Raw genomic sequence first — 26,182 nt, 5'->3', positions numbered from 1 at the left:
CGACGGGGGCGAGCCCGTGGGGACTGCCGGCGGCGCTGAGGCGCAAGAGCGAGAATAAGAGGCACAGCAGCAGCCTCGAGCAGACAGAGGTGGAGATGGAGATCCAGATACCGCGGGAGCCGAGGTTTACGTTGTTCCCGAGAACCGGGGGCGGGACGGGGACGGGGACCTCGACGTCGGCACTACCGGCTTTGGCGCCCGTGAGCCCTCTGAGGATGCCGGGGCTGGGACATGGCAAGAGTCGTAGTACGGGGGATGTTGAATTTCGACAGGAGGAGGAGGGCGGGGCGGTTTAGGAACGCGGAGAGGCTACAGACATGGACGAGGCGAGCATATTGTGAAGGCATAATCGATAGCTAGGCCTCCCGGTGTTTACTGGGTCGTCCAGGCGCAGTTCTATCATAATTGTGTGGCTACAAACTGCCATGTGATGCTGATACGACCCCCTTAGTCGAGGTCCATGAAAATATAGGCCTTGTGTATCACAGATATCACAGATCTCACTATATACAGTGTAAATTTGTTAACTGTCCGAAAAAAAAAAAACTTTCTTGTGGTCGTAGCACTCAAGTACTGCTATCGTACAGTCGTATGATGCCGGTGCTTGCCAGCATCCTGTTCTTTAACGCCAGCAAATGCACCCTCCCCCTTTTCCCCCCTGATTCATTGGCGTAAAGTCATTCCAATCCTTTACGCGCCAAACCAGCCCGAGCGAGTCGAGGCTTCAAAAGTTCAGGTCTTTCGCTATTATAAAGGTTTTAGTGTTTGAGACATGCATGCGAAGGCCCATGCAGTTTCCATGTGCCGCTGAGATCTGCAGATGTCGGCGGCCTCTCAAAAGCTTTGATCGCGCCCCAGTCTCATGACACATGTGTCCAAGTCGCCCAGGAGTGAGTTTCGTTCCAGGATGGCGGTGGCCCCCTAGACGGGCAGCTTGAACTTCATGCCCTTGACTACCTTGTTGTAGTAGATCCAGAAGAAGTCGGAGTAGAGGACGGTCTGGACGAGGCCGGCCACAACGGCGATCCAGTCGACCTTGTGGTCGACCTCGGTGAAGTACCTCCAGAGCCAGTTGGGGATGTACAGGGCGCGGTAGGCACCGAGGGCGAAGAGGTAGTGGGTAGTGATGGTCTCGGCGGAGCCGGTGCGCTGCAGCATGAAGAGCTGGGGCAGGATGGCGACGGATTCGAGCCAGATGGAGAAGGCCCACAGGATCTCGCTCAATGTGTATCGGTAAGGGAGCAGAAGGGCGAGAACGGCGGCGCCACCGAGCAGGTACTGCACGCGGAAGGTGTCGAGGTTGGGGTCTGTTGTCGCCCTGTATTTGGTGGTCATGAGATAGACGATGTAGCCTTGGCTTCCGATGAACAAGATCTTGAAGATGATGTTGTAGAGCGAGTGTGTGCTGAAGAGATCGAGGTACCGTGTGACGTAGACGATGAGGTAGAGGGCTTGTGATTTGAAGGAGATGCCTGCAGCGCCCTGTGTAGTTCATGTGGTCAGTAAGCTATGGTCTCTCTCGGGAGCAGAGTTCAGTGCGTGTATGTGCGGAAGCTCGTACGTTTAATTCCGTCATCTTGTGCAGTAATATGAAGATGGAGGCCAGATGGGAGAAATCCCCCAGCACCCTGAAAGCGTTCAACATGGTTGTTGTGGTTGTGAAGCTAGCTTAAGGCTGCCTCTGTGGTGTTGATGTCGGTAAGTTTGGTGTCGACGGGGGTTCAAGATGGATGCTCTCTGCTTGGGGGTAATCGATCTTGTCGTCTCAAAGGTCGGCCAGTTTGGAAGTGCTGTCGTCGTTGTTCCTTTGTATGTTAGGAATTGATTCGATCTGAGGCGGGAATGTTTTCAAACCAGCAACTTTCCCTCCGTTTGTTGCAACTAACGTTTAACTCGGGCCAAGGAGAGCTGCTTCCATGAGGACACGAACGCGATTCGCTCATGATTGGATGATTTCGGGCTTTGGCTTGTGGCTGTCTCCGCTGCGGATCCCCGTACATAAAACAAAGAGCTGCTCTAAAGCCACAAATCTCCTGAGCTAACCTTGTACCTGCTTGCAGTGGGCGATGATCGCCCTGTTCCGCAGTGTTCCGCCAGGAGTCTTGTCAATGGATGGCTGCATTGCCGGGCGTGCTTCAGCCTTTTTGCTTTCTCCCCCCCCCCCCGCTAAAGCTCCCTGTCAGCTGCCTGTGAGGAATCCTAGGTTGGTTATTGTTCAATGTCGGAATTCCAATCGAATTTGACGGCGGCTGCCACATAGTCGTGATTGCTTGTGTGTCGAGCCTTCGGTCTCCCCATTCCTGTACTTACTTCTATCAGCCACACAACAGGTAGGTCAACCTAGTGCCTTGGAGAAGTGCGTGCGCCCTCCTCTCCTCGAGGCGCGCGACTTCTGGGCGCGTGCACTTCCAGTCCGGTGACGTATTACAAAGCTGCCTTAGAAGCTTCGAGCGGCGATACCTACGACAACGCCCACGCCCGTCCGCTCCGTCTATAGCTATAGTAGGTCAGCATCTCTTTTTGCAACACCTCCCGCCCGTCATTCTTTGATGATACTGCGCCCATTGCAAGTAGTATTTGCTCCCACCAAAGCATTATCGCCGCCTCGCGACACATGTACACGATTGGCAAATCGTCTAGTTTTCTTGACTCCCCGAAACCTTGCCTCCCAGATATCGCGAACTGTTGTTTCCAGCCCGGAAGACTTCCCAGCACCTTGAGGCAGCATTCTGGTTATACACAACAAAACACTAGAGAAACAATCTCCACGTCTTCAACTCGCCCAGAGCTTCAGTCACACGAAGATGGCACACCAGACACCCCATGGCCCGACGAGTGCCACCATCTCCATCACTCTCAGCCATGGAGGTAGCTCCCACACTATACAGCTTCCTCATGATGCCACCATCACAGACCTTGCGACAGCCGTCCACGTGCAACTCTCCATCCCGCCCACCAACCAGAAGTTCCTCCTCCCAAAGCTGGGCCTGTTGAAGCCCCCCTTCAAGAACCCCGATCTGCCCGTGTCGCAGCTCGACAATGGTAAACCGATCAAGCTGATGGGCGCCACCGCCTCCGAGGTCGCATCGATGAGCTCTGCGTCGCAAGCAGCATCCGCTCGCCAGGCGGCTTACGCTGGCCAGCGCCGCGCCCAGCCCAAAGCCTTTACGAGTCGAACGCCCGCCCAACGGCAAGACGAGGCCACGTACACCTTTCACGACATCGTACCACTTGCGCACTTGCCCAGTCCCGAGCGCTCGCTCGACTTTCTCAAGCGGCTCAGTAGGGATCCCGGCATCGTGGCCACCATGAAGAAGCACAAGTTCGCCGTTGGCCTGCTCACCGAGATGGACCCTCTGTCCAACACCGAGTCGAATCACGAGGGCACCACTAGGCTTCTGGGCTTGAACCGCAACAGAGGCCAGGTGATCGAGTTGCGGCTGAGGACCGATGCCTACGACGGCTACCGCGACTACAAGACCATCCGGAATACGCTGTGCCACGAGCTGACCCACAACGTGCACAGTGACCACGACCGGAAGTTCTGGGATCTGTGCCATCAGATCGAGAAGGAGGTCGCCGCGGCCGACTGGAAGTCCGGCGGCCATCGCGTAGCCGAAGAAGAATACTATGAGCCGAGCGAAGAGGTTGCGTACGACCATGGCGGATGGACTGGAGGAGAATTTGTGCTCGGCGGCGGCGGCAACGCTGGTAACACAAGTGGCAGTCCGCTGAGCTCGAGGGAAATCAGGGCCAAGGCCGCAGAAGAGAGAGCGAAAAGACTGGAAACCCAGAAGAAAGACCGAGAACAACAGCAAGAACAACAGCATGAGGATTAACCGGTCGACGGTTAGTCTGACATTCCATTGCGTTTCACTGGCACATCTGTAAGAAATACAGGGTGTCACGGACAAGCCTGTGCATCACGACGGGTTTTTTTTTTTTTAGCGATACGTAGTGAGAGGTTCGCAAACGACCACGGTAGATGGCCGTGGTTGTTTGAGCAGGCTGTGCTTGAGGACGACCAATGGTGGATGCAGCGAGGAAGACAGAGAAGCTGGCATTCACAAATTCCCACAGTTGTATAGGTTACATTGCATTAGCACGGCGTTGGTGTTTTAAAGTCACCAGGAGGATCCCCTGGTTGATCAATATGTTTGCGTCAAGCGTTAGAGTTTTGCATTTTGAATCTAGACAGTTCACACCAGTAGATTTTTGGTCTTTTGTATTCTGATTATACCTCTACAGGCCTCAGTCATCCTCCATAACGAGTGACATCTTCCTAAACGCCGAAGTTCTGCAATTATATCGGTTGAGCATCCTGTGAAGAGAAGAGATATGATCTCCTCTCTCGAATGATCGAATTTACGAGACACCTTCCCATGTCGACGCGAGTCTGTTCAAACGTACGCCCCTCGAGTGCATTGGAGTGTGTTGAGTGCCATGGTATGAGAGAACAATATCGATTCCTATCAAACAGGGGGTATATATAATAATCCACCTAAAGTTCAATGCGATGCGATGCGATGCGATGCAGTTGGAGAGTGATGCAGAAGATGCCCTTTTCCCAGCCCCTACCCCTTGAGATGTTTTTTCAATCCAGATCAGACGTGAGTTGCTAACTCCTGGCAACGGGAGTGGTTACGGCAGGATAAATGCCCTCCCTCGGAATCTTCACGAGATCCCTCGTCTGCCCTCCCCCTCCCCTAAACCAGCCCCAGAAACCAAACCAAAAGAAACGCCTGTGCAGATGCAAGTGTCCATCCGGGGATGGATCTCTAATATATCTAATATATATATATATATGTATATGCTTCAAAAAAATAAAATGCTTCATGCCCCCCTGCGCGTCATCGGCAAAGAGGGGAGTGCCCGAGGTCGTGCATGAAATAGACAAAAGGCGCCGGCGCGACGCCACATCCGAAGGCGCCCCGATGCAGAGAGATGATGATGATGATGATGATGATGATGTTTTGTGTTTGTTCGGAGCTTGCGGGTTTGGCTGGCCATGTCGCGCGCGCGAACCTCCATGTGGGAATAGCGTCTTTTTTTCCTCCACCCCCCGTGGAGATCTAACGACCAAACCGCCGCTCGCTATTCTTTCTTTCCTTCTTTACTTCTTTTTTTGCCCGCGGTAGGTATGAAGCGCATGAACCCCGTTGGAACTAGGCCCAGCGGGCGCTGTTGCATGGTGTGTGCGCGTCTCGCCGTCGCAATGTTCGGCTTTGCGCGACTTGGTTGTAGATTGCGGTTGCCTGGAATACGAGATTCTGCTGCGGTGAAGAGCCGGGCTTCTCTTTGGACTGAAAAGGTTTTGGCTGCCCCAGTCACGGCTTCGCTCTTCTCATCTCGCGTCGCTGCATTGCTCTGGGTGTCCCAACGGCAGACGTCTCGGGGGGGATTCTCGAAGATTTGAGGAGACTCATTACTTAGTGGCTTCCTTGCGGCTTGCTCTGAAACTGGCCGAATTTGTTGACTGCTTGCTGTTGCGGGGGCTCGGGCTTCTTCACCCATTCTTTGAGCTCCGGCTTCCACTGGTGTCTAAGAATCACGCGACGTTAGTTACACCTCTCTGGCCCAAGTCGACAGCGTCACTTACCCTTCCCACTCGGTGGTCACGAGACTCTTGGTTCCGTACTCATCCGTCAAGATTCGGTCGAACGAGTACGGGATCGTAGCCGGTACGCCCTCGAATTCCGTCTGGCGCATCGGGTACAGCTCGGTCGTGCGGTACCTGTGGAAGTTCTTGCAGCTCCACACGCCCGCTTGCCTCGTCGGCTCCCTCTCCGCCAGGCCCGTGATGTCGATGAACATGCCGTTGCTCAGATCGATCCATCGCGCGTCGATGACGTTCTGGCCGTCGCCCCGGCCGACGTCGCTGTGGTGAGGGTTGATGTCCAGCAGGTACTCCTTCTTCAGCGTCGCACCGGTGGTCGGGTCCGTGTAGGTGTACTCGTGGTGCGTCCGGTTTAGGTTCTTGCCCAGGTAGTGCAGAGTCGCGGCCGAGACCTGCACATCGAGGTCATAGTCCCAGGGCATGATGCGCCCGTTCCACCACCATCCCAGTAATGTGCCATGCGCCAACCACGTCTCCACGCCTAAGGACTTGAAGGTCGTGAGATATGACCGGATGAGGTGTTGCAATGCCGGCCTGTGCTCCTCGTACGGCACCCTGTTCTTGAAATACCGGATGTCGTAGTGACCAAGCTCATTGTCGCCGCCGGGTTCGTGGAAATATTTTGTGTCAGGCTTCGGTGCATTCGTGTTGCCCTTGGACCCTGTCCTCCTTTCAAACTCCCCTGCTGACACTGTTATAGGAGCTACAGCCAGTACGGCAACTAATATTGATCGGAGCAGATGCATCCTGGCGGCAGCAGAACTGAGGTATAAACCAAATATGTAGACGCTACGGACGTCTTGGTCTTACACAAATAAACGTGTCGGCCACGGGGAAAATCCAAGCAAGGAATGATCTGACAAGTTTGCGACTTGGCAAAAGGATATGGTTGCGGCCTTTCGAACCCCGTATGACGATTGTTCGTAAGCACGAGCTGCCGCACGTTTTGTTCGACAAAGAAAAAATCCCTCCAAGAAACAGGTTTCGTGCTACCACTACTCTCAAGAAACGACTGTGGTATATCCAAGTCTGACGTGTGTCTCGTTTTGGAAAATCGTCAGAGTGCGAAACACGTGAGAGTTGTACTCCTGAAGTCGCTGGATTATACAGCAAAAGCAGTGATGTTGAAATGAGATCCCAACCCTAAAATCCGAAAGAGCATTCCTTGGTCTAGGCGATCTTGGCGGAGAAGCTTCAAAAGAAGGTTCGTGGCAGAGACAAGATGTGGAGGCGTCGTGGTTTTATTATTCAAGACATTGAGGAAAGGTGACCTAGGCGCAGGAGTTGTCTCCATTATCAAGGTCCCGCTCGAACACTTTGTAGTGGCGGGCGACGTACGCAGTCGTATGAAGAAAGTCTGGCCACCCTGCCTCGCTGCATGCCACTGGGCAATGGGGCTCCGTTGAGATGAGTAAACCTGTCTCATTGGACTGAAAGACCCTGGGGATGGTGGGTGAGCACGCGAGCATACGTATTTCCTTGTCACACTGTGACAGGGGACTATCGGGTAGGGAGCGAACTGATAACATCCTTACCCGGGAGTATATGCCAAGACTACTAATACCAGACATGGTAATAGCATGCATAAGGCCTGCATGCCCGTTCGACTTGGCGTTAGATTAACGAGATAGCAACCACGAAACCCAAATATGATGTCAACACGCAACAATTGAAAAGCCTGGAATCTTGCGGAAGCACAGTTACGAGAATGCGTTTCCTCGATACTGCAGGCTATGTTGTGGGACGGTTGAGACAAGAATAGAGAAAATGCGAGACGTCGGCCGTCGATCTGCGCGTCGCAAAGGTGTCGGCTAGCAGGTGACTGATCTTCCAGCGGGTCGCTGGAGGTGGAATTGCTCTACAAGCAATGACCAGCCGCCTTCCCAATCCAATTTGCAGGATCGGCAGCAGAGATCCCAGATATACTCCCTAACAGTGCACACGGTTTCGTAAAGGCAGATTTCGCTAACCTAGCTCTTTAGCTGCATAAAAACGATCTGTTCGATATTACATATTAAACACTTGTGCCGTGGTATCGTGAGCAGTGACTTAGCAGCCAGGCCGGTCATTGCCATGGCATGGCAAGCCGCATTCGATAGCTGCAGCCAACGGCGCTGCGGACCCAGGAGAAGAGGCCTTGTTCTTACTCTCCCGTCGCTGATGATTTAAACCCTATGTGTTTAGTTCGCAATATTGCAATAGCGCCGACTCGTGTCGCGAAGTAAGACTTTCGATACTCCTCACGCTGGGCTAAATGCAGAACAAATGTACAGATCATGTGCTGGTATGGCCCAGGTACAAATGCATCAGGACGCGCGGCCAAGCGAACGCGCCCACCGGATTTAAGGGTCCCTGGGGAATAGTTTAGCATAGCAGGTGCTTCGAGCTCGAAACACTTGTGGCGGTGTATAATCTTGACTCCTTGACTTCATCAAAAAGAAAAGCTAGAGCCTCAATAAAATGATCGCGTCGGTGCTATCCACATCATGATTTGTGGCGCGGCGGCATCTAAAGAGCCATACGCCGTCTGAAGATGTTACAGTAGCTTCGGGCTACAACTTGGTGTGAGGCGGGCTGGCTTGACGCTAGCGGCACATCCACCGACTCCCGACTACTATGTAAATAATAAGAAGATCGGTGATAATCAGGAGTTCTCAGCCTCATTCTGGCATTATCGAATTTGCATCTGATAGGTGTGAATGTCTCACCCGCCGTGAGATCGTAGCACCTCAGCGATGGCTACTGATCATGAGTAGCCATATTGTGTGTCTCTGACGGTCAATCTTGGGCTAACAATATTCACGTCCGGCCGCGGTCTATCATGACGACGTCAATGTTTCGGAAGTGGACCCTCCTCGAATATGATGAGGTGGCAGTTGAAATTGATGAGTTGCGTTGCTACAAGGGTTGTACCGCTCGTAACTCCGAGCCCGCACGCCGGGGATTGATGGAAGAAAGTCGTCGCATGCGCTCCGTACATTCACACCTTCGTCGCTTGTCTTTTGCCAATAGGACAAACTTGCATTCAAAGCCCCGCGGTCCCGTCCCCTGGAATCGGTCCCCTGGCGTTTCGCTCGACAGCCCTGCTGGGTGCAAAAGGTCTTGGCTTCCATAGCCCACGAGAACCGCGCTGGAACATGGAAGTGCCGCGTAGCCGTCCAAAGGGGCTGTTCGACAATTCCGTGGCGCACCGTTGCCAAGACCGTCCATCATCTGCTATTTATTTTGGAGTACGGTTGATGATAGTTGAGCGCCGTCGTATATATCGATTTGCAGACATGTTGTAGAATGCAGCTGCGATGCTTTTGCACACCGTCATATCAATGTGGATTCATAGCGACGCAAGCTCGACAATAGCTGTCGTGTGCTCACCTTCTTGATTCGCAGCGTTGCATGAAAAGAAAGATCCGATGGCCCCGGCACTAGCGAGCAGTCAAAAAGGATCAGCAAAGCCCATGTGGGAAGGAAATGATGCCAAGAAACCAAGATTGCGATCTGTGTGGGGTTTTTGGAAGATTCTCTTCGCATTCCAATCTCGAAATGTCAATGGACACGGCTACGCGGCCGTGGGTCTACAGTGCGACGCACCGTGTTTTTCTGCTCTGGGCGGGAATAATAATCCACGATAACAAAGAGGAAGGGGAAAAAAAACCTGAGACTCAGCTGCCAAGAGGCTCAGCTGCCAAGAATAGACTTTCGGACTCGACTCCTGCAACCAACCGACGAGTTGTCAGTTAGGCCAAGGCGGAGCCAATATTGAATTTCTAGACCACAACACCGTTATCGTGTAGCTCTGTTCTGGTGAATGCGGACTATCAGGTATGATACATCGCTTCTGTTGAGTAGCGCTTAGTGTATGTATGTATGCTTGTATGGAATAACCATAAATGTAAGCCTCTGCAGACTTGTAGCTAACTCTATACCTACCAGGTATACCTGTGTACATACCGCTCTGTGCGGGGACCGCGACGTGGTCGCCCTGTGTGCTCGGGACTCGGGATGTAGCTCTGACACTGCCAAGCAATGGTTATTGCCTACGCGAGCACAGAAATACTAGGCAGGTCTCCATAGGAGTAGTTTGCCCATGTAGTAGGAGGTCTCATAACGAGGGTTGAACTACTCGGCACATCGTAGCCGGTTGAGGGCCTGCAAGGTATGGGGCCAAGCAATGCTGGGACGACTTAGTCACCGTGACCAGCCACTATTACGTCCCTGAAAGACTGAGATCTAAGACAGATCTTATCATCATGGCGGCTATGTAGTTGACACAGAACTATGATCTTTCAAGGCACGAATCATTGTGTGGATTCAGATGGGTAAACTCCACCTGGCGTTCTTTCGAGCCTTACTCTGTCTGTTGAAGCATATACGGTTCACGTCCTACGCAGATGAACCTGCTTTGATCAAATCCGCGGCTCTCTCAGCGAGGCCATACAACGTTGCGGTAGGGTGGCCGCTCATCTGTATTGGCACGACGGACGCATCCACGACTCTCACGTTCCGCGTGCCGTAGACCTTCAGCCCAGAATCCACCACTCCTTCCAGGTCGCGCGGCAGCATCGCGCAGGTGCCGATGGAGTGATAATTGGTGGACACTATTACAACATGCATATCAGTTCTCGGTGCTTGTTGAGCTACGGCGGAGGGGAGGCACGCGGCACAAGACTCACCCCCTGAGATTATGTACTGCAACCACGTGTCGTCGGTCGCGTTTAGAGGGGGTATGCCCAACCCAGCCTGGTCCGCTACCCAGCCGCTCAAGGGCGCTGTATTCCACAGCTGGCGCAACCGGCGGCCCGCAGCGGTCAGCACGTCTTTGTCGAAATCAAGCGTTATGAAGTTGGGGCTGATAATGGGATAGTCTGCAGCACTGGAAGTATTAAGGTGGACACTGCCCCACGAGAACGGGAGCAGTGTCCAGAACGCGGTGCCAATGACGCCTGAGGACGCGATTGGGATGATCTCCACAAATGTGGCATTGTCCTTGAATATTAGGTCATGTTGGACCTGAAACCTCGTCTCGAGCGCTTCGGCGCTGATGGCGCCGTTGAGGGAGGTAGACACAGTCTGCGCCCACGTCGCGAGCTCGGCTTCAGTAGTCTCTGCGATGGAGGAGGCATCATTGCCGAAGATGTCCTCGGCATTGGCAAACGTGGCATAGGGCGTAGTTCCAGTAATATCTTTGCTGCTGGGATATACGAGGCCGACAAGTTGCTGGTCTTGCATGCCTTCGCCAACGCCAGGAAGCTTGACCCGTGTCTCGATGTTGTGACTAGAGAGTATACTGGAGAAAAATTAGTATCACCCTAACGAGTGATGAATATTTCCTCAGGACTTACGCAGGATTTCCAATCCCCGAGGCCTCCAATATCAACGGGCTTCGAAATGTACCTGCAGAAACAATCACTTCTTTCGCTACTCCTACTTGGGAGAGCTCTCCCAAAGTGTTGGTATACTCGATGCCAGTGGCTAGAATGTCTTTACCATATGTCTCTCCCCACGTAATCCTGTTGACAGTCCCTTGTATAACCTTGAGGTTCGGCCTATCCTCGACGGGCTGATAATAAGCCCGAGCACTTGGTTCTCGGGTGCCCGTGACCGGATCCAGAGTTTGGGGAAAGACACTGAGGCCCTCGGTAAGGCCGCTACCCACGTCAGGATTCCGGGGAATACCAAGCTCGTTCCCGCTCTGCAAGTAATCATCGTAAAATGAGCTGTTGCTAAGCCCGGGGCTGAATCCGGTCGTCAAGAAGCCTTGTTCGCCATGAAACTCAGGCTCATACGAAGCTCCCGAGGCTACCTGTGCCGCCGTCGGAACTGTGAAGTTTTCCGAGCGTATGAAGTAGGGAAAGAGGTTATCCCAATTCCATCCCTCGTTCCCCAGTGTTTCCCAAGCATCAAACTGGGCCTTGTCTCCACGAATGTAGTCCATACCTAGGCGCCCTTAATGTCATATTCATCAAGCCGATCAATGAGCACGTACCGTTGATGTTGCTGGTTCCACCCAGTCCTTTACCAGCATGGTACAACAAGGAGCGATTGCCTAGCCCATCCTGCGGAACTGAGCTATATTGATAGTCTATAGAGCCATTGATATAGTCTAACCCGGGGTTGTCGATTCGTGTCACATTGGGATAGTCACGCACATCGGTTCCTGCCTCGATAACGACGACAGTACTGCTGGGGTCCTCAGAGAGCCGATTCGCGAGGACGAGACCGGCTTAAACCCATCACACATGGGTTAGTGACTTTTTCAATCAAAAGACTTCAGGATTATGTCGGGGGCATCTTTGGTGCCTCGAGAGCATGAATGACTAAGCAGGGCCGACTTCAGCTCACCGAGATGGTCCAAACAGAAAAAAAGCGACCCTGGATACTGACCTGTGCCACCTCCCACAATGACGTAGTCGAAGGTCTCGCAACTCCCGAGTACGCTGAAAAGCGTCAAGGCCCAGGTGAGTGGCGCCATCTTTCTCCGTGTTGAATACGTGAGTTATTCTCAGAAACATCAAACAGGAGCTGGTGCGGACAAACCACCGGGGGAGCCCTTCTTGCCGTATATATACGCCTGCCAGTGTGCCTGCAACTTCAAGCGCATCGATTGATCCACGATTAACGAATCTATGTGTTCATGGCATGATTATCCACCGAGATTCGGTTGCGATGGCCACTGTAACAATATTGATGCAGTGAGATATTAGTTTTGCACGCCCGCTGACGCTGATTGGCGTGTAACGCTGACGCACTCACTGCCAAGCTATCTGCAACATTGAATAGTCTTTAGGCGATTATCTCTTCAATACACGTGAGAAATGAAGGTCTTCAGACTCTTGAGAGTGCCAGCCTAGTGGTTATGTTTTTGTTTGAATGCATGAGGTCACCAGGGAAGAGGACCAAGCATCTCGGCCTACAGGTTGTCGCAGGAAGATACGTTTGCATGATGAAGTTGGCAGAAAAAGGCCGCTCTCGAGGTACACAGGACACGAGTAATCTCACCACAAGCCTCAAGGATCTTGGGCAAACTCTATGTATCACTCGAAGGATCTTGCATTAGTGCGCATGTACATTGTTGTACAGTACAAGATGCTTGCGAATGTTCTTTAATTGAATAGAATCGCTTATGAGTGCGGCCGCCGAGTCCCAAGGGCTGGGAGGAAGAAGAAGAAGAAGAAGAAGAAGAAGAAGAAGAAGAAGAAGAAGAAGAAGAAGAAGAAGAAGAAGAGCAGTGGCTGTTTGGGATTGAGAGAATTATATAATCGTTCGGTAAGACCACGGCCATTGCCCAATATTTCATTTCGGTGTACATAAAAGCGAAAGACAAAAGCAGTTGATTTAGAGCTCAAGGGTGGCTTACGGTGCAGATTGAGCTATACAGTAATCCAGAGGGAAGTGGACGGAGTTTTGGTTGATCCCGCTGCCGCTAGACGATAGCATGCTCAACACCAAAAGCTTCCCCCCCGAACATTTGCGACAGCCCCCCCGAAGCGCCAACGCAGCCGCAGAGTGCCCCCCGAAGAACAATCCCAAAATGAGGCCCACAGGAAGCCTTTTCAAAGGCCGATCCGTATGGAAAGGACCTCACATCGTCCCGTAAGCCTCCTTTTCCCTCCCGGTCGCCAAGCGGAACAGCGAGACCTATCCCCCCAAAAGGTCAAAACTGACCCAGAAACCTCTCGCGATATAGCCTTCCGATTGTCCGTCCCAAGCCCGGCGAATGGGCGAAGCCGATTAAGACGCAGGCCCGGTCCGCGACGATCCTCCCCAGCTTCGTCGGTCTCAGGTTCGCGGTGCACAACGGCAAGGTCTACAACGACGTGACCATCACGGAAGATATGGTGGGACACAAGCTTGGAGAGTTCTCGGCGTACGTGTACTTGCCCTTGGGTTTTTCTTTTTCTTTTTCTCTTTCTCTCGCATAAAAACCGCCCCAAAGAAGGTGTTTTCGAGGCTGACAAGAAATGCCGAAACAGGACGAGAAAGCCGTTCATCTGGGCCAGAGGAAAATAGACGGGGTTGGGTTTAGTGTGTTGCATTTGCTGGGCGTTTTGGGAACTTGTACGAATCACCATAAACCGTGTACAACATCAGAACTGTACATATAAGGAAGCACAAAGTTGATGCTTGCTGGGCCAAGAACCACGGCAGAGGGATGATGGCCAGCGCGCAAGGATCAGATTGTCACGAGGCGACTGGGACGGTGGCCATGCTGCTGATGGCATCAGAAGGGTACTTTCCATACTTTGCTGTCTCAATTATTGGTGCTCCTCTTCCAGTTTGTGAGGAGAGGTTACCTCAGTCGCCCGTCCTAAGCCTATGTAGTGGCAGACAGCCGGATCTTGTCCGGACCCCTCGCTGCCGTCTGATGTGTAGAAATCATTTCAAAGCCATACCCAGAACGCCATACCATGATCTTAGTACAATCTTCCCCGTGCGCCAAACCGCAAAAACCTTTGTCTGACCTGGTTGTGTCCGTTTGCCCTCGGCCCTTAGCGGTAGAACTCGCTCCTCTTGACGTTGACTCCATATTCGCCCACCGCCATGCCTAGGTCCTCCATGGTCAGCACAGTCCGGTTCTGGGTACCGCCCTGCCCGCCGCCACCATAGCCAGCGCGCTGTACGCCCAAAGGCCCGCCGCGGCCCTGGTCCTTGGCGTTGGGTTGCGCCTGGCCCGGGATGGGGATGCCGGTCGCGGCCCCCAGGTTGCCCATCGGGTTGTTGGCGCTGGTGTTGGACGCCCGGATGCGGGAGTACTGGTACGCGTCGGCGGCGATGTCCGCGACGAACTTCTGCGTGGCCAGGGCGAGGAGGCGGGCGAGGCGCGGGTCGGTCTGCGGCGGCGGGGGCAGCCCGGCCTTGGCGAGGTAAAAGTTGGTGACTGCGTCCGGAATCTGCGAGGGCTTCGGTCTCAGCAAAGCAAGCTAAAAGACATTCTGAACACCAGCCGGTGGTGTTCGTCATCTGGGGAGGGGAGAAGGGGGTGGACGGGGCTACCCACGATTGGCGCATAGTCGTCCATCTTGTTCAGGAACTCCTTCAGCGAGACGTCCTTCCTCGTCGGCATCTTGGCCTCCTGGGGCTCGGGGTTCACCTCCTCTTCCTCATTCTGCTGAGCCTCCTGGGTCGCCGGTGGCACCTCGTTGTTTTCGACGGGCGCGCTCGACATGATGGCGAATACAGATGGCGATCAGGGAGCTTGCGACGAGGTAAAGGCGCGTTGAGGGGGGCCGTCGAAGCGGGCGTTCTTTGATGAGGTAAGCAACGACTCACGCGAACGAGCACTTGTAGATGATAGATGCCGGAGGCGCTGCCTCTTAACGTCGCGCTGTGGTCAACTTTCTGTGCAATGGACTCGAATATTTGCTGGACTAGCAGGGGAAATTGACCGAATCTCGGCCTAGTGACGTTCAAGGTGCTTTCGATGCATTGAGATACCCTGAATTGGTGGAGTGAATGAAGTCGACTTCCACGGAATTGATAAGTGGGGCATCAACTTAAGCTACAAGTGAACTTGAAGCTTCCAGGCTCAGAATCACCAAGAACACCGCCTTTCAATTTCCCCGATCCATTGTATTCCAATCAAGCAATTTACAAATTTGAATACACTTGGCAGGGCCTATGAATGAAAGGTCTTTAGAGGGGGATCATGTCTATAGATTCTTCGATTCAACTATCAATTGCCAGTCCCGGCCCATGATAATCCATGGCTGGGTATGAGTAGCGCACCAACACAAGCACGCAGAACACACGATATATTTGTTAATCCAATATCCCAAGCTTTACAATGTCACAACTAATGGATGCCCGTAAACCATCGACAAATTATCCGAGATGATCAGAATATATTCGATTCACAGCGACTTGCCCTGCATGCTAGCCAGGATTTGTCGAACTCCTGCGAATTCAAACTCTTGCAGTGTTTCATCCCAGACCCTGTCCGTCAGCTTCCTCCCCTCGGCAGTGTACATCATCCTGCAGAACCTGGTAGACCACGTCAGTTCAAGCTCTCTGTGTATTGTTTCGGGGGGCACGAAACCATTTCATTAGCGACTCGCTGGCACTTACGGGGCGACGGTCCAGTTGTACAAGAAACTCCCGTGGGACTCCTTTCCCTTCAGCACGGAGGCGTCAATGTAGGTCATCGCTCCTTCTCTCGTCGAACGGCCCGCCGCGGCCCTGAAGGCCGAGCCCAGCGGCCTCAGCGCCCAGTGCACGTTCCGGTCGAGCCCCCCGTTGCGCATGAAGCCCGGGTCCACCACGTTGACGACGACCTCGTCCGGGCTCACGCAGTCCTTGACCCTGACCAGAAACATGAGCAGCATCATTTTGGCCGTCGTGTACCTGTCGCTGCCCGGGAACGCGAAGTTCTTGGGGTCGTCAAAGGCCGCGAACAGGCGCTCGAACTTCTGCTCGTTGAACGCGCCAACGTAGATGAGTCCCGAGCTGACCATGGTGAGATGGCTTGGACGTCCTGCGGGGTGTCTACCTTTGAGAATGGGAAGGAGAAGCATTGCAAGGTAGACGGCGGAGAGATAGTTGACTTGAAAGTTCGTTTCGTGCCCGGTAGGCTTGTTGATCTCAAATTTGCCGATTATTGCGCCTGCGCTGATGTTGACAAAGTGGATCGAATCAAGTGTCTCGCAGCGCTGAGCAAAGGCCCTGATCGAGTCATACGAAAGCAGGTCAAGCGGCCACACTTCGATCCGAGACGAGGCATGGGCCTTTCTCAAGGGAGCAACATCTTTCTCGAACTTGGCGGGGTTGCGTACGGTGAGTATCAACCTGGAGATCTTATGTGCAAGCAGGATACGGGCTGCCTCAAAAGCAACACCGCCGTTTCCGCCGATGATAATACCCGTCTGGCCGCTGACATCTGTGGTCATGGAGGGCGCCTTCGTACGGAATTGGGAATGCAAGAACTGGTTGAAATACGACCCTTGAAAGGGAGCCAGATCGATGGAAGAGCTCATGATGACTGATAATTTTGCCCTTTGAAATGGCGATTCACGTTGGCCGTTCAATTTTGCTCAACAGATCGGTTGGTAAGTATTATTATGGGATGTGGGTGTGTATACCGCTCGATGAGCTGATACGCAACGCCGTGTGGCGCGTTTTCAAGGCTATATACCCTCCCATACCGCAGAATAGCATAGCAAATTCAGTGGAGAACACAACACTCACATGGCATGATGATCGAAACCTGCGAGCCTACGCAAGTAAACGTCCGTAACAGCATCCGGAAGGATGATTTGGACTCGACTAAGGGGCCGACTGCCATAAGCACCCTTCCCGAATAGGCAGTCAATCCAGTGGGTCTTCCGGCCACCAGCCCCACATAAGCCGTCTCACCGGCGCAACACTGCGCCGTCTGTTCATGATTGTTTCCTCCTTTGCATCATAGTGAGAAGCTTGTCTCTCCCAGGAAAATAATCTCGGTCATGATTACAGCTCCGCGCTGTCTCTTTGAAGGTCGTGGAATGATTGTTGGTCGGCGCCAAACGGCCTCTACGGACTACAACAAACAAATATTGCGTCAGGGCTGGCCTTTCAGTGCATCAACCGGAGTTATCGCTGGATAAGTGACCTTCCGGGGCATTTCTGAGCCTTACTTATTTGTTCGACGGGTGCCGGTCACTACTTTGGTGGCAACGAGACAGTGACACTCGGACAAGGGCATCTACTGGCCCGGCATGGCGACAAAAGTGCAGAGCTTTGCTTTCGTGCCCGTCAGCAGGTCCGGCAAGACGAGGGCCCGGGATCGTAAACTCGTTCGAAGTCATTGCATGCAGGGCAGGAATCAGAGGATCGGTCTTAAACCCTTACCACCAACCTCAGAGGTTTCGCAGAGACGCCATGACAGTGCAGATGACAGTCATCCCTCCCCTGAGTCATTCTCACTGTCACCCGATCAGTTCCGAGGGGGTACCGGTCCAACCAAAGTTCGCAATACATTGAAGTGGACAGAGCCGATATGCTCGGTCCCCCCACCGTGTCCTCCCGATCTTGCGCTCGTGCGGTTCGCGTGTGATGTTGACAGGGACTCGCAAGAGCTTATCTTCAACTGTGCGTACAAGGAGTCTATTCTTTCATCTCAGGCCCGATCTTTGCAGCTAACTTGCCTTTAGCTGTGACTCAGGGGAAGGAGTCGATGTACCCATTGGGGCTTGCCGTCGACTTTGATCTCAGCAGGAGTCTCTGGTTCCAGTGGCTCTTCTGGGACCCTGCTTATCTGTATTGCGTTCTCTATGGCGCCTCGGCCGCGCGCGACTACATACGGAGGAGGCCATCGAGACTGACCCATTCGCATCTTAACAGCACAGTCACATATCTGAACCGTCACCTCTCCGATAGGTCTCTAGCAACACGAGATTCCACCGTTGCGGTCATCATAACGCTTGCGATGATAGCTGGCATGATTGGCGACCAGTGCACCATCATGGCTCACGTGGCTGGTCTCAGATCGATAGTACGAGAACGCGGCGGGCTGGATGCCTTCCGACACGACCCCAAACTGCACATCAAGATCGGACGGTGAGTTTCACATGCTGCTCCTCGTTGCTCGATAAGTACCCGATCGGATCAGGGCTGACGTTCATTCATCCAGAATCGAGCTGGCGTATTCTCTCGCCACCGGGGAGACGACCCCTTTTTTCAACGACCCTGTATCGCTCGCTCCCATCTTCAAGCTGCCCGGCCTCCCAAGCACCTCGTCGTGCGGCTTACACGATCTGGAGATGTATGGCCTGAAGGACCATCGCATCGCCGCCATTTTCCGAGATCTGCAGCACTACACGGACCTCATCAACCGAGCAAGCACGGCAGAAGATAGGCGGCCAGCCGCCGAGTTCCAGAACGTGCTCTGCTCTGTGCAGTACCGCCTGGTGCAGCTCCGGGGAAGCCTCGGGGACATCCCGGCCGAGTGCCTGCGCCTGGCGATGCTGGCCTTCCTGACGACGACGTTCCGGGTCCCGGGGCAGTCGTCTCGGTATCCGCACCTCGCGGGACGCTTCCGGGAGTGCTGTCTCGCGCTGGAGGTGGCGACGCCGCAGCTCCGAGACCTGACGCTGTGGTTCCTGATCGTGGGGGCCATGGCCCTCTACGACGGCGGCGAGGAGGAGGAGGAGGAGGAGCAGGAGTGGCTGCGTAGGCGCTGGTCGGGTTGCGTACCAGATGATATGACATGGTCGCGGGCGAGGGTCCGCCTTAAGAACATCATGTGGATCGATGCGATTCACGACTGGTCGGGCGAGCGGGCGTTTATGGCCTTGAGTCAGACCGTCGCACGGTGAGGGATGATAATTAGTCGTACTGGATTCGTTGTCCGTTATAGAGTTGCACAACTATCCTATATCTTCCTTCCCTTCATTCATTTGCGAGCTTGCAAACTAATTCCGAGATGCAAGGTGTTTCGATTGTTTATACATAGCATAGACACGGTATCATCCCATTTGTAGACCATTGACATGCATTAATCATGCAAACAACCGTCTGCAGCCTCATGTCAAATATCGCACACCATGACGAACCTACTCGTTAGTGCCAAGTGCTTTCACATCTTGCTTGGCCTTCTTCGGAAGCTACTATAGCTCAGGATCGTGGACCTCGAAGCTCTGTCGGGCGGGGTGCTAGTGACATTGACAAAAAAAAAGCTGTGGCGGAGGTATGATCCGCACTGTCCTCACAAATTAAGCTGCATGTAAGTATAGCGATGGTACGCTGAGATGTAAAAAGAAAAGAGATAGAGTGAAATGAACATTGCTTAAAAAATTGCAAAAGAGAAAGCGACGTAGGCCTGATTTGAACAGACGCCTCCGAAGAGATGAGATTGCACTGTGATTAGAATCACCGATTCTAGTCTCACGCATTAGACCACTCTGCCACTACGCCATTGGTTGTTGAAAAGTAGCTTCGTATTAGGCTTTATGATGGATTTATCTCAGTGGCAGGGTCGGCGTCGAGAGTTGGCATAACTATCTGTCCTCGGCGTAGTGAGAAGCATTACGATGCGCTCTTCCTTATTTATATATATTTACGTTTTTAATCGAGAGGATTCCATTATAGTTCGAAATTGGTCTCATCTCTAAAGCCCTTTCGCTTCATGTGTTGCTTTCGATGCGAGTTGTCTAAGTTAAATCGATCGGGTATCACGGAATATGTGGGGTCATGTCTTGGTTTCAGCACATCGTTGAATAGGCATGAGAATGAACCCATACTGCAGAATTGAACTAACCACATAAGTGGGACTCGATGCTAATTAGAATCTTCACTACTATCAAGGTTAGAGGGCATCTTTTTGTGTTAACAAAGACAATCCTTTATCCAGGAGCTTCTCGGACCCATGAATTCCACAGTCTTCAGTTTAACATTTCAATGAATACAATCGCATATTAACACTCGCAAGCATCGTGGATTTTACACACAATGCCCAAACATGTGTTGACGCTGTTGAGCAACACAGAGTCGACAGAGGTTATGATACCAGGTAGCATTGTCTATGCCAATGACTTTTGGTTCATGTTACCTAAATGAAAGGAAAAAATTTGGTAAGCCCATTTGAAAAACGCACCACCTGGACTATTCCTCATTCAGATCCTCCACCTTAGCTTCAGCCTCCTTCTTGGCCTTGAGCTCCGCCGTCGTCTGCTTCTCCCACATGGCGTAGTAACTGCCCTTCTTCTCCAGAAGACCAGCATGGGTGCCCTTCTCGACGACTCTGCCCTTGGACAGGACGACGATCTGGTCAGAATTCGTGATGGTCGACAAGCGATGGGCGATGGTAATCGTTGTCCTGCCCTGGGTGACCCTCTCCAGAGCGTCCTGGATCTGTCGCTCGGTATGGGTATCGAGCGACGCTGTGGCCTCGTCCAATAGCAGGATGGGCGCGTTCTTGAGGATGGCTCTCGCAATGGCGATCTGGGGATATTTTGTTAACGACACAGTTTGGAGGGATAGGAGAAAAGGTTGTGTGCTTACTCTTTGACGTTCACCACCGGATAGCTTCAGTCCTCTCTCGCCAACTTTGGTGTCATACTGATCCGGGAATGCCAAAATGCGGTCGTGAATATTTGCAGCTCTGGCGGCAGCAAATACGTCTTCTTCCGACGCCGAAGGATTGGCGTAAAGCAGGTTGAACATGATGGTAGCGTTGAACAAGACTGTGTCCTGCGGAACCACGCCGATGCTCTTGCGGAAGCTGTCGAGCTTGAGATCCCGAATATCGTGGCCGTCGACTGTGACAGAGCCGCTGGCGACATCGTAGAAGCGGAAGAGAAGCTTGAGACACGTGCTCTTGCCAGACCCCGATTCACCAACAATGGCGGTCTTGGTCCCGGGTTGAACAGTAAAGCTGACGCCGTCGATAGCCGGCTGCTTGCCTTGGTAGGAGAAGTGCACGTCGTTGAATGTCACCTCTCCTCGAGTTGACCGAAGCTCAGTAGCATCTGGTTTCTCGACAATCCCGGATGTCTCTTTGAACTGTATCTTGTGAGCGACTGGCGTACAGATTGGCCGTGGGACTTGACTTACAAGATCGAGCATGCGCTCCGCTTCAATGAGATTATTCTGGAGCATCGTGTAATACGTTCCAAAAAAGTTCAGGGGAGCCTGCAACTGAGAGAAATACGTCATCAATGTGACAAAACTTGCGATCGACTCCTGACCAGTTGAGATCTTGTATGCCGAAAGGACAACAATAAGTGCCGTGCCGACAGTAAAAATGGAGCTTTGTGTCAGGTTCATGGCGTTCAAAGACCAATAGACAATTCTTTCCGCTCTCTGATAAACCGTGACTTGCTCTTTGAAGCGCTCAGTTTCGGACTTGACTGCACAATTGTGCTGGACCGTCTCGTATGCCATAATCGCATCCGTCCTATGTCTCGTTAGCTAATCCTTGTTTCAAGAACCTTAACCAGTAATTAGTAGTCAACTCACCTTGCAGCATCCATTTCTCGGCTCTTCATCGCCATGTCCCTTCTCTGCCTGGCTCGGAATTTCGCCATGTAAATGGTAAGGAAGACATAAGACCACATGATGGTGAGCACAATGAGGGTGTAGAACGCATTGTATGCGGTGAAAAAGTAGATGGCAGCAAACAGGATATCAAGTATCATAGGAACGACCTGGAACAGAAAGCTCTCCAGAAATGTGTTCATGGCACTGCCACGGCTCAGGGCACTGGTGACCTCGCCGATCTTCTTGCTCAGATGAAAGTCCATGGACAGTCCCAGTACGTGCTCGAAGGCGGCACAAGCGAGACGCCGATAGAGATTCTGCGACACGGGGATCCACAGCACAGCTCTAGCTGCGCCGATAGCACCCTGGCCACCCTGAAGTCCACGGCAGAGCAGATAGAGTGCAATCCACTTGTATGGCATTTGACCATAGCCTAGCTTCTCGACAAGCTTACCCATTAACCAGGGAACAAGGATGTTGACAACGCGCTGTACAAGCAGTAGGATCATACATAGAACGACCACGGCTTGATGAAGGCGTGAGTCTTTGGGCCTGCACGCAGTCAATGTTTGTCCATGCGGGAGAGCGAGTGGCCTGCATACCAAAGATATGGAAAGAGAACCCGGAAGCCAGCAATGTAGTCTAGCCACCCAGTGCTCTGGGCATCGGGTTTCTTAGGGGGTCGTTTGGCGCCGTTGGCAGGGGTGCTTCCGTAGCCGCTGGTGCTTTCGCCATTCTCCAAGAGTGATTGATGCTCATCGGACGAGCCAGTGCGCTTTGGTTTGAGCTGGTAATGACGAGAAGCCAGAACGGCAATCAAGATGAGCAGGAGCACGACTCGCACTAATCCTAGACCAGCAAAGGTGTCCAGCAAATCGTGTGCTAGACCGATGTGGTCTTGCTCAGACAAGAAGACACCAGCGATGACGCTCTCCATGAGAACGCCAACAACCCAGGCAAGGCCGTGAGCGATAGTGGGAGTCCATGGCCCATCAGGATCGGGTAACAAACCGGTGAGGAAGTAGAGCAGTGAGCCGACATGAGCAGCTATATATGCAGTATAAGGGAAATTGGTGGGGGGATAAGCCTCCTCCTGAGTGACTGCACTGCGCGTGGCGAGTATAACACTGGTGAGCTAAGGATGAAATGTCAATATGACCTGTGCACCCATCGCAACGGATCAGGACGAGGTTTGTGGGGAGTGACCTACGAGCAGTGGAACCAGTAGAAATTGCACAACACGAAGGAGTATGTTGTGCAGGCGGTTCACCTTCTCTAGGCGCTTCTCGTCGACGACGGGCGTCGAACTTGAGCTTGGATCATTGCGACGCTTGTAGAGAACCAGCTGCGACACGGCCAAAGTGGCGAACAGACCACACGGGTAGAGGTAGAAAGCAACCTCTAAGCCGGTCCAGACACCACCCATGGTTTATAAAGTTACGGGCGCCCACCTGGATTGGATGCAAGTTGACTGAAAATGGGCTAAATTGGGAGAAAAGATGAAAGTGAAGAAGTTGATGTCATACCGCGTCTCGTACCTTACATTGGCTGGAGCCCGCTAGCTTTAGCTGACCCGGGGGTGCCCCGGGCCGGGAATTGCGTGCGTTCAGGGCGTGCCCCATGCCATAGTCGGAGTTCCGTGTGCTGTTCCTGGGAGGGAAAAAAAGAAAAAAAAAAGTAAGAAAAAAAAGAGTAACCATTAATTCAAGCATTCTACAAGACATCCTATAAACATCACAAGAGCCAATGACTCCTGCTGTGCCTTTAGAGGTTCTTAATTCAGCATGCCTCTGTGCTGGAACTCAAAAGAGTGTCCCCCCGAGCTCTGGCAGCCCACGCCCCATGCCCCCATGTCGTGTTTTGACAACTCGTATGATTATTATCCAGGCCCGGCTGGACCACGCCAATAGAATGTAGCCGTTGAACATGGTGAGAGTCGATACATGTACAGTGCCAGGTCTCGTCGTCGCCGTCTTGGTGCCATTGCAATGGGGCTCTGAGCATATACGTACACCCTCCTGCCATGCATCTACGGCAGGCAGGCAAGGCAAGGCAAGATAGGTTAGGTACTGTAACCAACTCGAAGTGAACCGAGTATGGCTCCCAGGAAACGTCGAATAATCTGATTGGCCTCTTCTTGAGAAGGAGAACCCGCTAATCTAGCTTCAGATGCGCCCCACTTATTCAAGCTCCTCCAGCTGCATTCGCATTTGACATTGCCCAAAAAAATATCGTGAAGCTCTTCAGCGTGTTTGGGTGCCAGTAGACCCCCTCCCCAAAAGCAGAAATCAAGACACCATGGCGACACCACGACTCGCAAGGACGCTCACCTGTCCCAATTGCCTGGGCCGCCTGCCCCTCAGCCGGCCAGCAGTCCCGTCGTTTCCCTCCCCGCTGCAGTTGGGACTGACCCAGGTCCGCCATGCCAGGACCCTGACCAAGGCCGAGCTGGAGGATCTCCAGGGCATACCCGTGCGGTTGCTGAAGAACGTCATCGGGTTCGGCAAGCAAAGTACGTCCTGTCTTGTTTCTTCGCCTCCGTCTTCCCGCACTCGCGCGCTCGAGGATACACACCTATGCATAGCGGTGGTGAATCATTGGGCACAAGGCAGATAGCTGACCGTCGCACCTCATCGACAAAACAGATGCCATCATCCGTGTCAAGCCCGGCCGTATGCGAAACCAATGGCACCACAAGGGCCTGGCCGAGTACATGACCAAGAAGCGCTTCGAGGAGCTGGGCCTCACCGAGTCCGCCATCGGCGTACGCGATCGCGCCTTTGGCAAGCAGACGCTCGATGACGAGACATCCCAGAACAACAAGGACAGCAACGTCGTCGAGACCCCCACCACCAAGAAGAAGGACGTTGTCACCATGGCGGTATGTTTTATGTCTTTTCTTCTCCCCCCCTCTTCCAGCCGAGAGACGTAGGCATGAAGATACATATATATATATATATATATATAATGTATATGTATTTGTATATGTATATGTATTTGTATATGTATATGTATATATACACGTGAACGTGGGAAAGGAAGCGCTAACATGTATCTCGCAAAGCCCGACGAGTCTCGCGCCCTACTCTCCGATCTCCTGCCCGCGACGCTCATCTTCGCACGAAAACCTATCAACTCCGCAGACTCAGCCCAACCCGAGGTCTCTGCACCCGAGCCTTCCATCCCTCGCTCCCCCTCCCTAGCAGCCAACGCCCAGACCTCTATGCAGCAACAGCAACAATCCTCATCCCCCGGGATGGAGCCAGCAGTCGACACGACCACCATCTTCGGGTCCGTATCGTCGCTGGACATCCAGCAGCGGATCCGAGAGGCGTTGCTGGCGGACCGAAACGGCAGTCGCGTGGCGCTCGAGGTGGACGGTATCTCGATCAAGGGCCTCGAGGCTGGCGAGGACCGCATCAAGAGGCTGGGCGTCTACGAGGTCGAGATCGTGACCGGCAAGGGCCTGGAGCCCGTGAGGAGGACCGTTGAGGTCGTTTCCGAGGCCGAGTTCGATTAAAAGAACGGAGCGGAACGGAAGTGAACAGACAGGTCCACAAGGAACACGAAATCTGCATAGAATTTGAGTTGTGTGGAGCTCAACCTCTCGAGGTCATGCCAGAAGGGGCAGAAGGGGTGGGGGGCTGTATGCGGTGTCCCCGCCAAAGTATCGTGACACTCTCCGTGGGGGCGAGTATATGCATGTATTATACGGTTCAAGGAAGATAGTTGTACTATAAATGTACGATATTTCAAGCAATCTATCGGGCTCGCGTACCGACACGTAACATTCTGCGGTGTGGTCATGGTCCTGGAATATCAACCAACGAGGCTCTACTCTGTCTCGCGCACATAAGAAGGCCACGAGGGTGTCGTCTTCGCAAACCAAATCCAGTAGAAGGGCCGAGTTCGGACTGAGCCGTGCTGACCACGAACTCGCAAGGGCGCCTTGAAAAAGGAAAATGATAGGAAAAAAAGTCCGAAGATGTTGAGTCTCGGTTACGATGATTTCTCTAGAATAATTTCCCAATCTCCCATAATCCCTAACACTCGAATCCTAGCAGAAAAAAAATAAAAATCCTAGGCGTTTGGGGGGTATAACCTCATCATTTCTTAACCATGAAACCGGACAGGGGAGGGAAAAAAAAAACACAATTCTCAGTCTCTGAATCCGTGGCGCCTGATCTGATTTCATACCCCCGACCCGGAAAACCCTCTCTCTGTCCCCCACGACCATCGATAGCCATGGCCCATTTATGCATTATGAATTATTGTACACCACTTTTCCCTGCCTTGCCGTCTCCTCACCTCTTTGTGTCTCATTTCCCTGGATAGCTCACGTCGAGGCTCCATAACGAGTCCCACACCACGCTCTTGTCGCGACTGTCGGCGCTCGCGTTACTTGCACCCCTCTGGAGCTGCTGCTGCTGGCCGTTCGCTGTGACCGAACTCTGGGACGCTCCCCGGTGAAGCCGGTGCTTGGTCGGACTGCCTTTGCAGAGACTTGCAGGCTTGGGTTTGACGGGCGATGTTGACGTTGAGTTCGGCCGAGACCTTGACGGCGGCGGTGGCATGCGCCGCCGGTCCTGAACCCAGATCAGCTTCTGTGGTAGTAGT

At 52.9% G+C, this 26,182-nt stretch overlaps 10 protein-coding genes and 1 non-coding gene across 11 annotated transcripts; 4 read left to right on the top strand and 7 right to left on the bottom strand.

Annotated features, from left to right (window-relative positions):
* Positions 1 to 921: 921 nt before the first annotated feature.
* On the bottom strand, positions 922 to 1,645 carry BKA67DRAFT_524958 (ER lumen protein retaining receptor-domain-containing protein; the record flags this gene model as incomplete). The annotated part of the gene is made up of 2 exons (XM_046098630.1): positions 922 to 1,482; positions 1,562 to 1,645. The coding sequence occupies 2 exons, from the start codon at positions 1,643 to 1,645 to the stop codon at positions 922 to 924; spliced, it is 645 nt and encodes a 214-aa protein (XP_045953214.1).
* A 1,159-nt stretch (positions 1,646 to 2,804) lies between these two features.
* BKA67DRAFT_663100 (WLM domain-containing protein) lies at positions 2,805 to 3,839 on the top strand (the record flags this gene model as incomplete). The annotated part of the gene is made up of 1 exon (XM_046108122.1): positions 2,805 to 3,839. One exon carries the CDS (start codon positions 2,805 to 2,807, stop codon positions 3,837 to 3,839), a length of 1,035 nt encoding a protein of 344 aa, XP_045953213.1.
* Positions 3,840 to 5,429: 1,590 nt separating this feature from the next.
* Positions 5,430 to 6,363, bottom strand: BKA67DRAFT_594994 (LicD family-domain-containing protein; the record flags this gene model as incomplete). Its single annotated transcript, XM_046105114.1, has 3 exons — positions 5,430 to 5,541; positions 5,600 to 6,249; positions 6,334 to 6,363. 3 exons carry the CDS (start codon positions 6,361 to 6,363, stop codon positions 5,430 to 5,432), a joined length of 792 nt encoding a protein of 263 aa, XP_045953212.1.
* Positions 6,364 to 8,992: 2,629 nt separating this feature from the next.
* Positions 8,993 to 9,511, top strand: BKA67DRAFT_413730 (uncharacterized protein). The gene has a single exon (XM_046096774.1). The coding sequence runs from the start codon at positions 9,086 to 9,088 to the stop codon at positions 9,353 to 9,355; it is 270 nt and encodes an 89-aa protein (XP_045953211.1). The 5' UTR covers positions 8,993 to 9,085; the 3' UTR covers positions 9,356 to 9,511.
* A 486-nt stretch (positions 9,512 to 9,997) lies between these two features.
* Positions 9,998 to 13,854, bottom strand: BKA67DRAFT_524450 (glucose oxidase; the record flags this gene model as incomplete). The annotated part of the gene is made up of 6 exons (XM_046098572.1): positions 9,998 to 10,212; positions 10,288 to 10,901; positions 10,957 to 11,551; positions 11,601 to 11,837; positions 11,999 to 12,051; positions 13,808 to 13,854. 6 exons carry the CDS (start codon positions 13,852 to 13,854, stop codon positions 9,998 to 10,000), a joined length of 1,761 nt encoding a protein of 586 aa, XP_045953210.1.
* A 249-nt stretch (positions 13,855 to 14,103) lies between these two features.
* On the bottom strand, positions 14,104 to 14,780 carry BKA67DRAFT_594992 (transcription initiation factor TFIID 23-30kDa subunit-domain-containing protein; the record flags this gene model as incomplete). Its single annotated transcript, XM_046105113.1, has 2 exons — positions 14,104 to 14,505; positions 14,613 to 14,780. 2 exons carry the CDS (start codon positions 14,778 to 14,780, stop codon positions 14,104 to 14,106), a joined length of 570 nt encoding a protein of 189 aa, XP_045953209.1.
* A 685-nt stretch (positions 14,781 to 15,465) lies between these two features.
* Positions 15,466 to 16,584, bottom strand: BKA67DRAFT_524951 (short chain dehydrogenase; the record flags this gene model as incomplete). The annotated part of the gene is made up of 2 exons (XM_046098629.1): positions 15,466 to 15,595; positions 15,680 to 16,584. 2 exons carry the CDS (start codon positions 16,582 to 16,584, stop codon positions 15,466 to 15,468), a joined length of 1,035 nt encoding a protein of 344 aa, XP_045953208.1.
* Positions 16,585 to 17,304: 720 nt separating this feature from the next.
* On the top strand, positions 17,305 to 18,903 carry BKA67DRAFT_663094 (uncharacterized protein; the record flags this gene model as incomplete). The annotated part of the gene is made up of 3 exons (XM_046108121.1): positions 17,305 to 17,677; positions 17,740 to 18,145; positions 18,219 to 18,903. The coding sequence occupies 3 exons, from the start codon at positions 17,305 to 17,307 to the stop codon at positions 18,901 to 18,903; spliced, it is 1,464 nt and encodes a 487-aa protein (XP_045953207.1).
* Positions 18,904 to 19,396: 493 nt separating this feature from the next.
* Positions 19,397 to 19,501, bottom strand: BKA67DRAFT_t153. Its single transcript has one exon. It is a non-coding gene; the product is annotated as a tRNA-Ser (tRNA).
* Positions 19,502 to 19,781: 280 nt separating this feature from the next.
* On the bottom strand, positions 19,782 to 23,057 carry BKA67DRAFT_580258 (ABC transporter). Its single transcript, XM_046103843.1, has 6 exons — positions 22,776 to 23,057; positions 22,168 to 22,700; positions 21,545 to 22,117; positions 21,140 to 21,482; positions 20,588 to 21,088; positions 19,782 to 20,527 (listed from the first exon to the last, which is right to left on the bottom strand). Exons 1-6 carry the CDS (start codon positions 22,989 to 22,991, stop codon positions 20,189 to 20,191), a joined length of 2,505 nt encoding a protein of 834 aa, XP_045953206.1. The 5' UTR covers positions 22,992 to 23,057; the 3' UTR covers positions 19,782 to 20,188.
* Positions 23,058 to 23,797: 740 nt separating this feature from the next.
* Positions 23,798 to 25,325, top strand: BKA67DRAFT_580255 (uncharacterized protein). Its single transcript, XM_046103842.1, has 3 exons — positions 23,798 to 24,077; positions 24,211 to 24,446; positions 24,630 to 25,325. The coding sequence occupies exons 1-3, from the start codon at positions 23,864 to 23,866 to the stop codon at positions 25,083 to 25,085; spliced, it is 906 nt and encodes a 301-aa protein (XP_045953205.1). The 5' UTR covers positions 23,798 to 23,863; the 3' UTR covers positions 25,086 to 25,325.
* The last annotated feature ends 857 nt before the right edge of the window (positions 25,326 to 26,182 follow it).

The sequence above is a fragment of the Truncatella angustata genome (assembly GCF_020726525.1).
Source record: "Truncatella angustata strain MPI-SDFR-AT-0073 chromosome Unknown BKA67scaffold_9, whole genome shotgun sequence".
NCBI classification, from domain to species: domain Eukaryota; kingdom Fungi; phylum Ascomycota; class Sordariomycetes; order Amphisphaeriales; family Sporocadaceae; genus Truncatella; species Truncatella angustata.
This window is presented reverse-complemented; position numbering and strand designations above follow the sequence as displayed.

Excerpts from the sequence above, each read along its gene's own strand:
- BKA67DRAFT_413730 (XM_046096774.1), top strand. The coding sequence starts at position 9,086 with ATGATGCCAAGAAACCAAGATTGCGATCTGTGTGGGGTTTTTGGAAGA.
- BKA67DRAFT_580258 (XM_046103843.1), bottom strand. The coding sequence starts at position 22,991 with ATGGGTGGTGTCTGGACCGGCTTAGAGGTTGCTTTCTACCTCTACCCG. Across the intron at positions 22,701-22,775 it reads TTCTACTGGTTCCACTGCTC|CTCACCAGTGTTATACTCGC; the intron begins GTAGGTCACTCC and ends TTTCATCCTTAG. Across the intron at positions 21,483-21,544 it reads CGAGAAATGGATGCTGCAAG|GACGGATGCGATTATGGCAT; the intron begins GTGAGTTGACTA and ends AACGAGACATAG.
- BKA67DRAFT_580255 (XM_046103842.1), top strand. The coding sequence starts at position 23,864 with ATGGCGACACCACGACTCGCAAGGACGCTCACCTGTCCCAATTGCCTG. Across the intron at positions 24,078-24,210 it reads CATCGGGTTCGGCAAGCAAA|ATGCCATCATCCGTGTCAAG; the intron begins GTACGTCCTGTC and ends TCGACAAAACAG. Across the intron at positions 24,447-24,629 it reads AGGACGTTGTCACCATGGCG|CCCGACGAGTCTCGCGCCCT; the intron begins GTATGTTTTATG and ends TATCTCGCAAAG.